We start from the raw sequence: 17,742 nt of genomic DNA, 5'->3' as shown, positions 1-17,742 counted from the left end.
CTCCTCTCTAGCAGCCCCCCTGAAGGAGAGTCGCCCCTAAGTATGGCCTACACGCAGCAGCGCAGCCAAGGACATGGCAGCCAGGAGGCATAGATAAGACTCTGCCCTCACACCCCATCATGCACAGTTGATGCTGCAGGGTGTGGGCAGAGGGCGTGACTGCCATAGCACTGCTAGGCTGCCTGGGCGATCTGTGGTGGGCCCTGGAGGCAGTGAGTGGCCCTGCGGGTAGGCGGGGCAGTGGATGAGGGGACAGAACGGGGCGGGGTGGGGGTGGAGCAGGGCAAGGCCAGTTTTTGGGCACTTGCTCTCTAAAAGGTTCGCCATCACTGCTATATGCTTGTGGATTTAGAAGACATTAGATTTAGAAGAAATAAATAATGTTAATAGGTGTGAATTATAGAACAGTTTGCATGAAATGTAGATGATGGAATTAAAATATGATTGAGAATAAATGGGATGCTTGGCAAAATATTTAATACTGAGCAGGGAGCAAGAGAAAGAGGTGTGATGTCCCTTTGGCTGATTTGCACATTTTTAGCATTGTATAAGGATTTATTATGGTGTTGTTAATTGTGTTGGTTGGGATTGCGATGGACTTTGGTAAGGATGATTAAATTCTGTTGGCTGAGAGCCCAAATATTTGCAGCGAATGTTATGAAGAAACGCAGAATGAAAATTATAGTATCCAAGAGAAAGGTGGTTGTATTTCACAGGGAAAATGGAATGAACAATTGCAAGTACATATAAATAGCAAAAAAAAACCTGTTATGTGGGTGAATTTGTGTATCTTGGTAGAATATTTACTAAAAATAGGAACATGAATGGAAATATGTTAAGATGTGCAAATGCTGGTAGAAAAGTATTGGGTGGAATAATTCTGTTTGAAGATATTTGTCAAGAGAAGCAGAAATCACTAAGTATATAAGCAGGTTTCTGCCAATTTTGTAGATGTAAGTGGGAGCTGAATATGTCAGGAGAAACATAAATGCAGTGCAAATGTGTTACTTAAGAACTGTGGTTGGTAAAACAAGAGATTAAAAGACCCAGAATAAATGGGTGCTGAATATTTGTGAATTGAATGCAAAGTGACTGATTTGTATGAAAGCAATGCATTAGAATTGTTGGTCATGTAGGGAAAATTAATGGGAATGGAATTGCAACACAAAAATGAGAAGCCAATGGAACTGATGAGCTCCACAAAATGACTGGGGTTTAGAAAACAAAAGGAAAGTTTTCCTTCTCTCTTGTCATCTACCTTTAATTTCATTTGCTTACTCTACACCAGTGATGGCGAACCTTTTAGAGACCGAGTGCCCAAACTGCAACCCAAAACCCACTTATGCATTGTCAGGTGCCAAGTGGGCATGGCCCATTGGGTGGGCGTGGCCCATTGGGTGGGTATGGCCCATTGAGTGGGCATGGTCCATTGAGTGGGCATGGCTGCAGTGATAACAGCAGTCTGGGTGGGACTAAAAAGTTCAATCAATCAATTCCAACTTTGCAAGAACTTTTTTTTCCCGTGAGAAATTGACTGATTAAGTGAACCTTTTTTTTTTTTTTTTTTGCACACAGCGGTGGAGGCCTAAAGCAAAAAGGTTTTATAAAACCCAGCTGAAAGCCTAGGACTGGGGCAACGGCACACGTGCCCACAGAGAGGGCTCTGAGTGCTACCTCTGGCACCCGTGCCATAGGTTCACTACCACTGGGTTAAAGCATTTAGTAAGAAACCAGAAGATCATTATTTTTACTCTCATTTTAAGCATGAAGCCAGCTGTGTGATCTTGAACCAGTTACTTTGTCACAGTCTTTGGAAAAAGGCAAGGGCAAATCACTTCTGAAATTCTTGCCAAAAAAACTGCAGGGACTTGTCCAAGCAGTTGCCAGAGGTAAAAAACTGATTCAAAAGACAAACAAAATGTAGGTTACCAGCCTTAGTTTTACCAATGCTACATGCAGAGTTCTCTGCTAATGACATATCAAAATTAGCAAGAATTCTCAAATGAATTATATATTCCTGTTTGTTGCTTTAGTCTATTTCCCTCTTTTTTTTAGTTTTGATGAAGGTAATGATTTATTAAGCAGAGAACTGAACTGACTATATCTATTCACTTTATTGTCAGGTTCACAGTTAAGAAAATACTACAAAAGAACAATGAAGACTAGCATTGTACTTTATTACATGTTCAATGTAAACATTAAGAATTTACAGTTATTTTGGATTTATGACAACTTGCTGTTTGTAAAATACCTTTTAGACAAATATGGGGTACCTTATCCTCCATTGTTTTTCCTGAAGAAGACCTATTGGTGTAAACCAAAAAGACCCAATACTGGTGATGTTCCTACAAACGAACGGAGTCACGGGAGTATCTTCAGTGACAATGCTGAACCTGTGCCTCCTGAGTTTAATGGGAAGGAAGCCATAAGGTAAGAGACATTGAATGTGGACATTCAATACTGTGAGCGTATTGTAAATTTCCTTTACGTATAGGTTCTGCTCCCAGAGGACATTGGGGGAGATTCATTCATAAGGAGAAAATAATATGCTGTAAGAAATACATTTCTGCTGCAACAGGTAGTCTTTGGCTTATAGCCATCTATTCAGCAACTATTCAAAGTTGTGACAATGCTGAATGAGGGGGACTTATGACTGGTCCTTGCAGTTGCAGCTATTATAACATCTCTGCAGTCACATCATCACAGTTCAGCCATTTGGTAACCATTATGATGGTTGCAGCATCTCAAGATCACATGACTGCCATTTCCACCCTCCCCGATGGTTACTTACAAACAAAGTCAACGGAAAGCTGGTAGCAGGTTACAAGTCACTTGCATTCACCCTGCTTTTCCCCCCATCCGCTTGTGCTCTATAGTGCCAACCCTCAGTGTCCGCCAGTCTGCTTGCATGAAATTCCATCTTCCCTCATCACATTATATGAGGTCCTCACTTAATGACCCATATGGTCCTGGTGTTAAGCTTTACAACCACATCATTTAGCGATGTGCCCTCCTAACCTCTCCTAATCTGACTATCTGTATTGTCTTTTATTTTTTTATATTATACGTTTATGTTTATTTTATTATGTCTATTGGACATATACCAAAGGAAAATGCATCCCTTGTCTAACATTTACTATGACATATTGAATGCTAAATTAATATTCTATTTCAAAGTGATATTTTGGATAATTCTGAAATTTGTAAGAAGAATCTCACAATGTACTGACAAATAATTATTTCACTGTTTTTTAGACTAAATAACATTAAAAAAATTTATAAAATGAAAAGCACAGAAACAGAAGCTTTGAAAGGTAAGATACCTGCACTTTAGAATATATATTATTGCTTTGGTTCTATGAAATATGACAGAAATAGCACAAAACATATGGGAAGTAGGGCATCTGTAATATATGTAAATACCATTCTTGAATCTCCAAAGTTAGACCATTTGTTTTAATAAAATGGGCATGACTTACAATGATTACCTATTTATATTAAATATTTGGGTTCTTCACATGAAATCTTATAAGAAGTTTGGCAAGAAAACAGAGTAAATATATAAAATATTATAATACTTGTTTGACCTCACATGATATCTCAGAGATCAAAATACCAGCAATTCATGAGATACAGTAAACTGACATTATTTTATTAATATATGGGATCTGGGGGACAAGGAAGATATTCCAAGCTATTGTGTGATTCATGTGAAAAGGCAGAACCTAACATAGGCATTTCTGCTCTCCTTCTTAGAGAAAACTTCCTGAGATGCTTTAAATTTAAGAATTACATTTAAGTAACTTTCAAAGGTCATCTTTCTGACACCTTTATCTCCACATTCTCCATCAGTTTCCTGGGCACTGGTTGAAAAAGAAAAGGCAACTTGATTTTTAATTTTCTCCCCTATCTTGATAGGAAGTCCTGGGAAAAACTGGTTGCATGAGTGCCAGCAAAAAAATAATAATAACTGGCACCAGAATCAGTAACAATTATAAAATTCAGGATAAAAAATGTGAAGAAATAGGTGCTTTACTCATCGCGCCTTTGCGACCTCTCCGTGATTGTGGATCCCGGAGGGCACCTTGGTTTACTGAGGAGCTACGGGAGATGAAGCGTCAGAAGAGACATCTAGAGTGACGCTGGAGGGCTAGTAACTCCGAATCCGACCAGACACGTCTAAGATCCTATATTAGGACTTATTTAGTGGCGATATGAGCGGCAAAATGTTTGCATTTTTCCGCACTTATTGCATCTGCAGAATCTCGCCCCGCCACCCTGTTTAGGGTGACCTGTTCCCTACTTAATGTTCGGGAAGCTGGGGAGCCCTTACAGGGTAGAGCGGAGGAATTTGTGCAATTCCTATCAGACAAAATCGCTCGGATTCGGACAGACCTAAACTCCGATTGGGCAGGGCCTTCTGAGATGACTGGGGCAGGTCTTAGCTCAGTTTTATGGGATGAATTTGAGTCTGTGACCGCTGAGGATGTTGACAGAGCGGTGGGAGCAATGAGCGCCTCCACTTGTTTATTGGACCCGTGTCCTTCCTGGTTGGTCTCGGCTGCCAAGGAGGTGACACGAGACTGGCTCCAGGTGTTGATCAATGCTTCATTGAGGAAGGGGTCTTTCCCGCAATCCCTGAAGGAGGCCCCTGCTCAAGAAGCCTACCCTGGACCCGGCTGATTTAAATAACTTCCGTCCAGTCTCCAATCTCCCCTTTGTGGGGAAGGTTGTAGAGAGAGTGGTGGCGCTCCAGTTCCGACGGTCTCTGGATGAAGTGGATTATCTAGACCCTTTTCAATCTGGCTTCAGGCCCGGCTTCAGCACAGAAACCGCTTTGGTCGCGCTGATGGATGATCTCTGGCAGGCCTGAGACAGGGGTTATTCCTCTGTCTTGGTGCTACTTGACCTCTCCGCTGCTTTTGATACCATCGATCATGGTATCCTTTTGTGACGACTCGAAGGGGTGGGAGTGGGAGGCACCGTTTTACGGTGGTTCTCCTCCTACCTCTCTGGCCGGTCGCAATCGGTATTGGTGGGAGGGCAGAGGTCAACCCCGAGGCCCCTTGAATGCAGTGTGGCACAGCGGTCGGTCCTCTCTCCCCTCCTATTTAACATTTATATGAAGCCGCTGGGTGAGATCATCAGACAGCACGGGGTGAGGTTTCATCAGTATGCTGATGATACCCAGTTATATATCTCCTCCCTGAGCTCTCTCAGTGAAGCGGCCGATGTGATGGGCCGTTGCCTCGAAGCCGTGAGGGTTTGGATGAGGGTTAACAGACTCAGGCTCAATCTTGACAAGACCGAGTGGCTTTGGATGTTGCCTCCCAAGGATCATGTCGACTGTCCAGTGTTGACTCTTGCGGGGAAAATATACCCCCCTCGGAGTGGCTTCACAACTTGGGTGTCCTCCTTGATCCACAGCTGAATTTGGAACATCAATTGATGGCTGTGGCTGGGAGGACCTTTGCACAAGTTCGCCTGTTGCACCAGTTGCGACCCTACCTGGACCAGGAGGCTCTCCTTACAGTCACTCATGCCCTTGTCACCTCACGTCTGGACTACTGCAACGCGCTCTACATGGGGCTACCCTTGAAAAGTATTCGGAGACTACAGTTGGTCCAGAATGCAGCCGTGCGAATGATAGTGGGTGCTCCTCGATACACCCATGTTACACCTATCCTCCGTGAGCTGCACTGGTTGCCTATTGGTCTCCGGGTCCAATTCAAGGTGTTGGTCATTACCTTTAAAGCCCTATATGGCTCAGGGCCAGACTATTTGCAAGACCGCCTACTACCTCATAGTTCCCTACGTCCGGTTAGATCCCACAGGCTGGGCCTCCTTCAGGTCCCGTCGGCCAAGCAGTGCCATTTGGTGGGGCCACGGAGGAGGGCCTTCTCTGTGATGGCACCCACGCTTTGGAACCAGCTCCCCCCAGAGACTAGGACCGCTCCCACCCTGTTGGTCTTCCGTAAGCTACTTAAGACCTGGCTTTCCCGGCAGCCTGGGGTTTATAAAATCCTGACCCCTGGATGACTGTCTTTGTACTGTTTGTCTTGTTATGTTTTATGTGTTTTTTATTGTTAGCCGCCCAGAGTCCTTCGGGAGTGGGGCGGCTTATAAATTTTAAAAATAAAATAAATAAATAAAATAAAATGCAAAACAATGAATTCAAATTTAGGATGGATGGAGAAAAGAAATAACATACTGTCATGTAAGAATAAGTTTCAGGAAAACATTTGGTTTTAGAACTGATTAACAGAACAGGATAATTGTAGACAACTGAAAAATGTTTTAAGATCCCACTAATCAGAAGAGGAACTGCATATCCTAAAATAAATCAATGGAGGATACAAAGATCTAAAACAAGATTCTTTTGTACTGCTCTGTGACTTGTTTCTTGTCCCTCACAGTCCCTCAGGTTTAGCTGTTTTGCCAAGAACAACATGGATTCTTAATATTGGGGTAGTGCCACAGCTGTATGTGAACAAAGCCAGAATGATTTCTTCTATTAGATGCCTCAATGTATCATTTAATATATACAGCAAACCTGACTTCTTTATATATTAGGATTGTCCTTGGATATTTATGAAGGTCAGATCACTGCAATACTTGGTCATAGCACATCTGGAAAAACTACATTGCTAAACATTCTCAGTGGACTTTCCAAACCATCTGATGGTAAGAATCAAAACTTTAAAATGAATTCAAATGCCAGCTCAATCTCTAAGTACATTTGGAAAAGTGCAGCCCTGTTGGATCTGACCAGGTCCAATCTGGTCACATTTCCTGTTTTTCACAATGGTAGGAAAACACCACAATAGCCCCTTTCTGCGTTGTTCTCTAGCAAAGTATCATCATCTCCAGGGAAGCTGGAGAAAGCTTTTCCTCTCCATGGTATTCTGGAGAGCTCCCAAACTGTAGTACAGATCAACCCCTGTTGGGGGGGGGGGAGGTGCTACAATCTCCTTTAGTAATAAGGTTAAAGCTAGCCTTAGGAAGACAGTCATTAATAGTATATATTATAATAAATTGGATAAACAACAGACAAGCCCATTTGCAAAGCAGCCTTTTAATTCATCATATCCTAAAGTAATAGCAGCCTGTTTAATTGGAAAATTCTCTATGTGGTTTTTTGTTTGTTTGTTTTTGTTTTTGCTAATGCTTACAGGTTTTGCATCCATATACATGTACAATATATGTGAAAAGGAACACATGGAAAAGATTTGGGAAATAAGTGCTATCTGTCCACAATTCAATATTCAGTTTGAATTTTTAACAGTGAAAGAAAACTTAAAGACATTTGCTAAAATAAAAGGGATACCATCCAATGCTGTAGAAAAAGAGGTAATAATGGATTCAGTTATATTCTGTTGTCCTGCACAGATTTGTGTTGCACAGGTGGTTATGTTCTACATTTTTCCCTTTTAAGCTTCTTCCATTGTAGGACAACCTCTCCTTTAGATTTGATAACATTATTCTCCTCTGATTGTATTTAGCCAGTCCAGTCTAGAAAACTTCACTTATGCTTTGGAATCAGTAGGACAAATGTATTGATAACCAACTTAATGTCAAGCGCTGGGGAAATCAGGAGATTCAGGCAGTTCAAATAAGTATAAACATTTATTGCAAGCTTAAGCTCTCTACAAGAATCTGACCAACTAATGGTCAAGGGAAATGAGCGGGAGGATATAAGGAAGGCATTCAAGGTGGGCTGGACTTAGTTCTCTTGCGGGTGCGCAGGGACATGTGACTTATGATGCGTTTGACCCCTTCCTCAGACTCAGCGTCGTCTACTCCTACACTTAATTGATTAACTGCTCATTTTTTAAAGCCATTTTTCTGACTGTTATATTTACTGGCTGTCATAAATCTTGTAGTATTTTTTTAAAAATACTCCCATTGTCTTTTACTTATACAAAAGTATCTAAATCTCTCTAAACTACAATATTCATCTGATTTTTCCCACGCTTGTTCATTTCCCCTTGATATTAAAGCTTTTTAAATTTGTCTACCCCCCAAATTCCACAAAGCACTATTTGAAAAAAAACAACCCTGTAATAGACCATTTCTCTGCCAGTTGGATCAGGGTTTGTTAGCCAGTTGTTAGGAAGACTGCCATTCCCACAGCAATGAAAATAAGATGAATAAGCCAAAGCTTTTTTAAAAAACCTTGGAAAAGAAGCCAAGAGAACTCTGAAGTGCAAAAAGTTAGTAGAATATAATTTGGCTTCTTCAGGAAAAGGATGAACAAACTATGGCCATATAAAATTTAGGAATATGGTCTGCCTGAACAAGTACAAAAGATTCAACTTTCAGTGCTTGATACTGATTTACAATGAAATATTACTTACCTGTTGGGTAACCTGTTGTCAACTGAAAACAGCCAAGCTAAATGGTCAACAAAATTTAAAATGTTTTAGAGATGAACGGCAACAGAAATAAGATCCAAACTTACATTAAGAACTAAGTATATAAAATATATGGACTGCCTGTCCATTTCTTTCATTCAGTAAAGAGATTGGACTTCTAGGTAAGAAGTGCAAAATAATTGCAATTTATATATTTTATAGGTTGAAACATTGTTGACGCTCTTGGACATCAAGGCCATTCAAAACACCCAAGCTAGTCATTTAAGTGGTGGACAAAAACGAAAATTATCTCTTGGGATTACATTTTTAGGGGAACCACAGGTAAATCCACTATTAGTTAAAAAAAAAAGACTCATTGTACCTACACCATTAAGTATGTTTTTTTTTTTATAAATGCAGTGCTTTCCTCCTTATTGATGACTTGCATAGATAGTAATCATGGAAATCCCTAATTCTGATATGGTTTCCCTTTCTTTCAGCTTTAGCTTCTCAACCCTTTTCCTAATATTTTCTTGACTTTAGCAAGTTAAGTGAAATTTGCAATAATTTTAATGACATTATTTTCTATTTAAAAAATCCTCTAAATGTTATTTCAAAAGGCATACAATTTTGCAACATACTTGTGTCTTCATAATGAGAAATTGGACATTAACAATGAATGCTATTTGCTAATGTTTTAATGTGTTGAATTAAGATATGCAATCAAATGCCTACTGTAGGTATTATTACTAGATGAGCCAACTGCTGGATTGGATCCATATTCTAGACACCAAGTGTGGTCTCTCCTGAATGAACGCAAAGCAGATCGAGTCATTTTATTCACTACCCAGTTCATGGATGAAGCTGATATCCTTTCTGGTGAGCAGACCTCATACTGAAGCAGATTAGAATGTAGGAACAAAGAGACACTATAGAAACAGTACTTATGGTAATTTTATTTCTTCAAATACCATTATTTCTCCTTCTGTCCCCATCTATCAGAAAGGTCTTTTATTGAATTGCACTAAGTCAGCTGATCCATGTAACTTCTTAAATCCAGTCACATGTATTACTACACATCAGTCTGCTTCTCCTGTCAATTTCAGCATTTTCATGCATTGCAGCTGTTCCTCTCTTTCCTACTAAGCCCACTGACTCACCTTTTACTTTTAGCGACCTTTTAGATCCATCATTGTTACTTCCTTTCTTGTTCCTTGTATATTGATTGTTCTATCCTGTAAAAAGATGTAATATTTATTTGTTTGTTTGTTTGTTTGTTTGTTTGTTTGTTTATTACTGCCCATCCCCCTCAGATGGATTAAACTCAAAAAGTACTAGAAGACCTCCTTCCGCCTCTATGATTCTATTCCCTCTACCATCTCAATGAAATTCCAAATAAAAACATCTGGATGTAGATATGTAAAAGTTACTATTCTAGCCACTGTTGGCTCATCCTACCTTAAAGGTTCATGCTAGCTTGCCTACTTTACTTTTAGTTTGCTCCTTTCTTATGTCAGTAAGAATTAGGTCTAATTCATATGCTAGTCACTATGAATATTTTATACCAAACCAGTGCTTTATTTACTGCATTGATTCCACTAAATCCCCAATAACTATATGTTTAATAGTTTGAATTTGGCAAATAGAACTTATTATCAAATGAGATAAATTTTTGTTTGTTCTTTCTCAGACCGGAAAGCTATTATCTCACATGGGAGGCTGCAGTGTGTTGGTTCGTCTCTGTTTTTGAAGAAAAAATGGGGGCTTGGCTATCATTTAAGGTATTAGTAATATGACAGTGTTATGGATGTATTTTTCATTGTAGTTTAAAAGCTTAATGTTAATTCTATGCTGGAATATTTAATCCAATCTTTCAGTCTTTCATTTGTTCTTTTCAGGTTTACACCTTGCTTTTCCATTTTGAAATACAGACACTTGACGCAATTTAGCTAAATGAAAAAAACAAATCTCAATAATGGAGAAAACTAACATTTAAAAAGCAACAAATAAACAAGTTTTTAAAACTACCCAATATAAAACCATATAAAGAATAAAAATAGTGAAATGATCAATATATTTAAATTTTGTAGGAAAAATTCACTGTGTGCTTGAACAGTAAGAAAGAAAGAGGCTGAGAAGCACATTTGAAAAGGCAGTTTGGAGTTCCTGCTAACCATATAAATTGAATGTGGGCAGAAATGTGCAGAAGGGCCTCACGAAGGCAAGAATTCAAAACAGAGCTGCTCAATTTGATTGAGGAACAAAACTGTTTCGCTTATTCATTTGATAGCTTTATTGCCCATCTTTCCTTCAAGGTTTTAGTGTGGCTTACAAAGCATTCCTTCTTTCATGATTTCACCAAAACAGGGAGGAAGATTAGATAGTGACTGGCCTGAAGTCATCTAGTAAGCTTCCAAAATTCAAGGAGGATATAGTTCTATCCCACCCTGTTCAACAGCTTAACTACTGGCTTTCCTTGAAATTATGTCAGAAAAGCTGATATTTGAAAACTAAGTCTATTGTAGAACAGCAGACCAAATGTCTACTTGCTTAAGGATGCCAATTGATGTTGCCACTGTTGGAGATGACTAGATGAGCCAGACCAAAGAGTTATGTTTGCACCTTTAATACTAAGTTGGAAAGAGTGTAGAAGAGGGAAACTAGAAGTGTATGTTTCTCTGTGTTGAGCGTAAGATTTGGCTAGAATGTAAAGTGCTCTATAAAATCTGTAACTTGAGCTGGCCACGAACAAAGAGTGTATATCAGAGGTGGTGACCCTTTCAGAGCTGTATGCAACGAAATTTCATTTTGATGTATGCCGATTGGTATTCTTTCAAAGTGACAATAAAGTTGTTGTTGTTGTTGTTGTTGTTGTTATACTGGAAAAAGGCAACTCAGGGATATAACAATATGAATGGCAGAAAGGGCATGGACAGGAAAAGTTTGATCCTTTCAAAAACACTAGGATTGAAAGTGGGTGGAAGGAGTTTTAGAACAGATGGTGCATCATTAATCTGTGGCATTAATTATCATAACATATGGTGATGGCCCTTAATTTGGGTGGCTTTACAAAAGAAATGGATGAATTCATGGAGAAAAGGTCTACTAAGAGCTATTAATTCTAAACATTCAATATTGCCTCCAAATTCCATTGTGAAAAGAACAATGTTTCACACCACCCATCTTCTGCTTGCAAAACTCCCAGAAGCCCTTGATTAGCTATTACGGGAAACAAAATACTGGACTATGGATATCTTGATTCAGCCGGATTACCCATCTTATAAAATTAATGTAAGAAGACGAATCATTATTTTTTTTTTTTAAGAATCCAGTATTTTTGAATTCCAATATAAATATACTTTAACATACCCTACCTTCAAGGTTGTTTAATGTTCTACTTTCATATTTCCCAAATGTTTTGAGGAAGTTCTTATCACATATACCCCAATCAAATCTTGTTTAAAGATGCATTTGAAAGGAAACAAAGGGTTTTTTTTTTTACATGTGTGCTATCTTTTTAATTAAATATGAAGGAAGGTGCATTAGTGAGGCAACTGTAAGCTAGGATACAACCTATTTTATTTAAAAATTGTTTTAATTGTAGCAAGTTAGCTCTAGTACTAAGCACTAAGTCACTTTATGGAAGTTTATGATGCATGAGATAAGCTGAAATCTGTTTTTTAGTTGGAAGGATTCATTGAATATTCTGAATAAATAAGTTGGACATTGCTGTTGACCTAAAGTGTTGTTTAATATGAATAGGATGCATACAAATGAGTTTTGTAACGTTGAGAGAATAACATCACTGGTCAAACACCACATCCCTGCTGCAAAAAAATCAGGACAACGTGAAAATGAGCTGAGCTATACCCTGCCCTTACAAAATGTGGATAAGTTTTCAGGTAATTTTCAAGCTGTATAAATAAAAATAATTTAACTGCTGTTTCCTAAAGAACCCTAACAGTTGAAGTCATATGAACCATGCTTTTCTGGACAACAGAGGAAGGTTGTTTAATATTATTTTCCCACCAAATCAGATGAAATTTTGTATTACCCTATGTTCAATCCTTTGAGCAACATACAGATTAAAACATAATAAAAACCATTTAAAAATCAAGTTTATAATTAACATTTCATATGATTAACCACATGAAATAGAGAACCAAATAATTTAATCAACTGCTCTATAATAAAGAGAATATGACATATCTTTCACAGACAAAAGTCATTATCACTAAATGACAGTAAAATGGAGAAATCACAATTCTAACATTGATTAATAATACCTATGAAAATAAAATAAGATCTATGAAAATAAAAGGCTTTCACCCTTATTGCAATGCAAATTGTTGTGTTTAATTTATAATATGTGGTGAATTCAACTTCATTTTTGTGGTCAGAACATATTTTTGTTCTTTTATCAGTTTATACTTTGGTTATAAATAACAATATTTTATTTCACTATTAGACAATTAACATTACATCATATATATTTATATCACATATACTCTCAAATAATGACAAATTCCCTAACAGTCTAAGAAAGCAATAGAAAAATAGAGTGAATTGACTTGAATTGAATTTTCAAAGGGAATAAAATGTATTCCATCCCTGGCTCAGTTTAAATTAATATATATCTTCCAAATGCTGTACTGTTTTTAGTGATCTAATAACATAAATTTGCTTTAGAGGCAATGAATATATTAAATAATACAATGATTTCAATGGCTTTTCTTTTTAAAATGCCAGAATATTACCTAATGTTTGTTTCACAATCCTTTAATGAAATTATTTTCTGTGCTAAATTAATCAATATACCTCTTATTAAATTAGGCTGCTTTTTAGATAATCATATAATACTATTCTTCAGTAATTAGTAAATTAAAAACTTTCTTTATATTTTTCATCTCTTTTTCTGTCCTGGGCAAAACTGTCCCTCTTGTAATTATTTCCAGTTTTTCAAGATACAAAGTTATCTTTTTGTTTACAGTTGCTTTGTAAACATAAAGAATAGTATTTTTTTTAAATGACTCTGTAGATAGAGTGAAATAAACCAAAGTTCTAAAATGAACTTTGCCTTCATTAGATTGTTTTTATGTTTCTGAGATGGTGTTACTTTGGATATATTGATTAACCTTTTCAATCAGATTATAGCTGGTCTGTTATAGGCTAAGGAAGTAAAAAATTAAAAGCAAACCTTAAGAACAGTTCATCTAAAATTTAACTTTATTTCAATCAAGTGAAATTTCACAAAATTCCAATGGGTATTTGTGTCCTTCCTTTAAGTTGAAAATATATATAAATTTGGTATGTGTTTTCCCTTTCTCAACGTGTAGATTTGTTCAGTGATATGGATCATCAGACAGACCTAGGACTTATTAATTATGGAGTTACCACGACGACTCTGGAAGATGTCTTCTTGAAGCTAGAAGGAAATGAAAACATGAAAGAAGAAGGTAAAGTATTGTTTTCAATACTGTATTATTTTCAGTCTTTCTGCTGAGAAAACTGTGTGTTTGGAGTGATAACTATGGGGCGGGATTTTCATTGTTTTCTTCTATCATTTCTGAAGACCCAAGGGAAGATATTAGACTGATCTTTCGGTAACAGAGTTTTTAGCCAATAGGAAGAATAGGAGTTGAGAAGAGGAAAGAACAAACATGGATAAACAAAAAGATGTTCCTTCAGCTGAAATAAAGAGAATTGTTTTGACTTTCAAAATGGTTTTAGATTTTGGAATCCTTCATGGATGGGAAGCGGCAGGAAAGGATGAAATGGAACGGGATCAGCTGTTGCTCTCAGACACGGGAAAGGTGACCATGAAAGGCACGGAGCTCTGGAGACAACAAGTTTATGCCATTGCAAGAATGCACTTTCTAAACCTCAAGAGAGAGAGCAAAATCTGGGGAACCTTGTGAGTGCCTTTTTAAAAATGATTTATTTATTTTATCTTTAATGCAAGAAGTCGAGATCATAGGCTGTGATTATAGAGTAAATTTGCCTCCGTTAACCTTGAATAAGCTGAAGAAAAAACAGATTTTATACAGTGCTTAGGAACAAAATCCAAGAGAACATAATGATATTTCACATTTTTCCCTCCAAGCGTGGAAAGAGAACAATGATCTCAGGTAGAGGACATTAATTCAGTGATTCCAGCTGCTTCATCCCCTTGCCATGTTTCCAAACTACAGCAGCACTCATTCTACTCCAGCTAGAGCTGGCATATTTATATCGCTTCTTCTTGCTTGTCAGGGAAGGAAACCTTTTAAAGCAAATCCAGAGTGAGACAAGATCATTCAGTTCTGCCAAAATCAGAAATTTCAATAGCTTCATCATTCAATCTTTCCATGACAACAGATCAATTCGTGTCCGTGCCATCTGTTGGTTGTTTCTCTTTTTGTTTTTCAATTTAGAAAAGTAACGTTTGTGTTAATATAAAATAACTTCAAAACCTCCGAAATGCCATAGTAGCACTTGGGTAGACAATACCATTTTGAGATTTTGAAAATACAGCATTTATTATATAGATACAGGTAGTCCCTGACTTACAACTGTTCATTTGGTGAGTGTTCAAAGTTACATCACTGACAAAAAATGACTTAGGACCATTTTTTCACACTTGCAACCATTGCAGCATCCCCATGGTCTTGTGGTCAAATTTAGATAGTTGGCAACAGACTCAAGATCATGTGGTCACCTTTTATGTCCTTCTGACGAGCAAAGTCAATGGCTAAACCAGATTCACTTAACAAACGTGTTACTAACTTGGCAAATGCAGTGATTCATTTAACAACTGTGGCAAGAAAGGTTGTAAATGGGGCAAAACTCACTTAACAGACGTCTCACTTAACAACATACATTTTGGGCTCAGTTGTGATTGTTAAGTAGAGGACTGCCTGTACTTAATTATGAATAGAATATTCATTCAATGGGTTTCTCCTGGGGACTACTGTAGTGTGAATAGGTCTGACCAAAGAAATTTTTAGAATTACTGTCATTACTGCTTCCTGAACAATTCTATATGCAGAGTACAGAAAGGAGATCAAAACAAGTAGGAAACTTATACTTTCATTTCTAGTTCCACAAAGCTACTTTTCTTCTTAAAAACATTTTAAAACTTTGGTATAAATTGGAGTCTGTATGGAAGATTGAAGTTGCTCTCCAATCCTTCAGGAATTTTGATAAACACACTTCCTTAATTATCAAATGCTTCTGCTCTATAATGCCTAATTTTAAAATGCAGTAGAATGAAATTGATCGGACATCACTTTTCTGCTATGCTTAAACAATATTTAATTATCCTAGGCTGCTACTTATTGGAGTTATATTAGCACCTTATATTGCCCAAATGATCAGCTACTCTGTTTGGTTGAATTTTCAATATGAAGAGATTCATCCTGGGCTTTATTTTGAGCCAGGGAAAGAGTTTTTCACTGGGACATCAGGACTTCTGGTCCTTAATAATACAGGTAAGAATACAGAATTTGAGACATTGCTCAATAGTAGTAACTGTGAGAGGGATCTCAGAGTCCTAGTGGATGATCATTTAAATATGAGCCAGCAGTGTGCTGCAGCTGCCAAAAAGGCCAACACAGTTCTAGGCTACATTAACGGAGGGATAGAATCAAGATCACGTGAAGTATTAATACCACTTTACAATGCCTTGGTAAGGCCACACTTGGAATACTGCATCCGGTTTTGGTCAGCAAGATATAAAAAAAGATGTTGAGACTCTAGAAAGAGTACAGAGAAAAGCAACAAAGATGATTAGGGGACTGGAGGCTAAAGCATATAAGGAACGGTTGCTGGAATTGGGTATGTCTAGTTTAACAAAGAGAAGGACGAGAGGGGACATGATAGCAATGTTCCAATATATCAGGGGCTGCCACAAAGAAGAGGGAGTCAAGCTATTTTCCAGGGCGCCTGAAGGCAGGACAAGAAGCAACGGGGTAGAAACTAATCAAGGAGAGAAGCAACCTAGAACTAAGGAAAAACTTCCTGACAGTTAGAACAATTAACCAGTGGAACAACCTGCCTCCAGAAGCAGTGACTGCTCCAACACTGGAAGTTTTTAAGAAGTGACTGGACAGCCATTTGTCCAAAATGGTATAGGGTTTCTTGCCTGAGCAGGGGGTTGGACTAGATGACCTCTAAGGTCCCTTCCAACTTTACTATTATCGATCATCGCACAGTCAGCCAGATGTTCAGACTGGATTTGGCATTTTGTCTACCTATCGAGTCCTTACCCAGGACCTGGGATAGGCAGATGTGGATGTTTGATGGTATTACATATATCGTCGCAGGATGGAAGCAGTTCCTAATAAGGCTGCCTTTTGCAATTGACTAATAGCGAATTTGTCAATGCCAATGGTGTTCAAGTGGTGCTCCAGTTGTTTTGGGATTGCACCCAAGGAGCCTATGACTATTGGTACTACCCTTGCTTGCTTTTGCCACAGTCTTTCTATTTCTATTTGTAGGTCTTTGTATTTTGTTATCTTCTCCAGTTCTTTCTCTTCTATTCTGCTATCTCCAGGCACTGCCACGTCCACTATCCAGACTTTTTTGTCTTTCTTATCGACAATTGTTAAGTCTGGGGTGTTATGTTGCAGGTGCTTGTCTGTTTGAATTCTGAAGTCCCAGAGCAGTTTAATTTTATCATTTTCTATGACTTTCTCTATTTTATGATCCCACCAGTTTTTGCTTACAGGCAAATGATATTTTTTGCAGATCTTCCAATGCACCATTGTTGCTACTTTGTCATGCCACTGCTTGTAATCAGTTTGTGCAATCTTCTTGCAACAGCTTACCAAGTGGTCCACTGTTTCTTCAGCTTCTTTGCATAGGCGGCACTTACTGTCTGTTGCTGTCTTCTCAATTTTGACTTTGTATGCATTTGTCCTTAAGGCTTGGTCTTGTGCAGCCAGAATTAGTCCCTCGGTCTCTTTCTTCAATTTTCCTGCTCTTAGCCATTGCCAGGTTTTATTATTATCTGCTTTCCCAGCTATTTTTTTCATGTATTGGCCATGTAGTGCTTTGTCTTCCCATGCCTCTATTCTGTTCTTCATTTGGTCTTTCTTGTAGGCCAGTTTGGTCTCTCCAGTAGTTAGTAAGCCTTCCTGATATACTAATTTCAGTGCATCTTCATCATTGTTCTTCAGATATTCTTCCAAAGCCATTTTTTCTTCTTCAACCATCTGATGTACTTGTAGCATTCCACGCCCACCTATTTGCCTTGGTAGATAAAGTCTATCAATGTCACTGCGTGGATGAAGGGCATGATTCATTGTCATTATTTTTCTGGTCTGCCTATCCATTGCTTTTAGTTCTGCTTGAGTCCAGTCCACTATTCCAGCTGTGTACCTAATGACTGGGATTGCCCAGGTGTTGA

General features: G+C 38.1%; 1 protein-coding gene across 3 annotated transcripts in view; it reads left to right on the top strand.

Annotated features, from left to right (window-relative positions):
* The window catches only part of LOC120299984 (ATP-binding cassette sub-family A member 10-like), an 80,695-nt gene that overhangs the window by 20,658 nt on the left and 42,295 nt on the right, over window positions 1-17,742 (top strand). For all 3 annotated transcript variants that reach the window (XM_039325401.1, XM_039325402.1, XM_039325403.1), the window contains 11 exons: window positions 2,259-2,430; window positions 3,256-3,314; window positions 6,574-6,684; window positions 7,175-7,350; window positions 8,577-8,696; window positions 9,095-9,233; window positions 10,045-10,135; window positions 12,117-12,256; window positions 13,691-13,810; window positions 14,085-14,268; window positions 15,660-15,823. In XM_039325401.1, coding sequence (XP_039181335.1) covers window positions 2,259-2,430; window positions 3,256-3,314; window positions 6,574-6,684; window positions 7,175-7,350; window positions 8,577-8,696; window positions 9,095-9,233; window positions 10,045-10,135; window positions 12,117-12,256; window positions 13,691-13,810; window positions 14,085-14,268; window positions 15,660-15,823 — 1,476 coding nt within the window. The remainder of the gene's footprint in view (window positions 1-2,258; window positions 2,431-3,255; window positions 3,315-6,573; window positions 6,685-7,174; window positions 7,351-8,576; window positions 8,697-9,094; window positions 9,234-10,044; window positions 10,136-12,116; window positions 12,257-13,690; window positions 13,811-14,084; window positions 14,269-15,659; window positions 15,824-17,742) is intronic.

The sequence above is a fragment of the Crotalus tigris genome, unplaced genomic scaffold (genome assembly GCF_016545835.1).
Source record: "Crotalus tigris isolate CLP2741 ecotype Arizona unplaced genomic scaffold, ASM1654583v1 scf7180000024337.5909745, whole genome shotgun sequence".
Lineage (NCBI taxonomy): Eukaryota > Metazoa > Chordata > Lepidosauria > Squamata > Viperidae > Crotalus > Crotalus tigris.
Note: the sequence above shows the minus strand (reverse complement) of the source record. Positions and strands in the feature narration are given on the sequence as shown.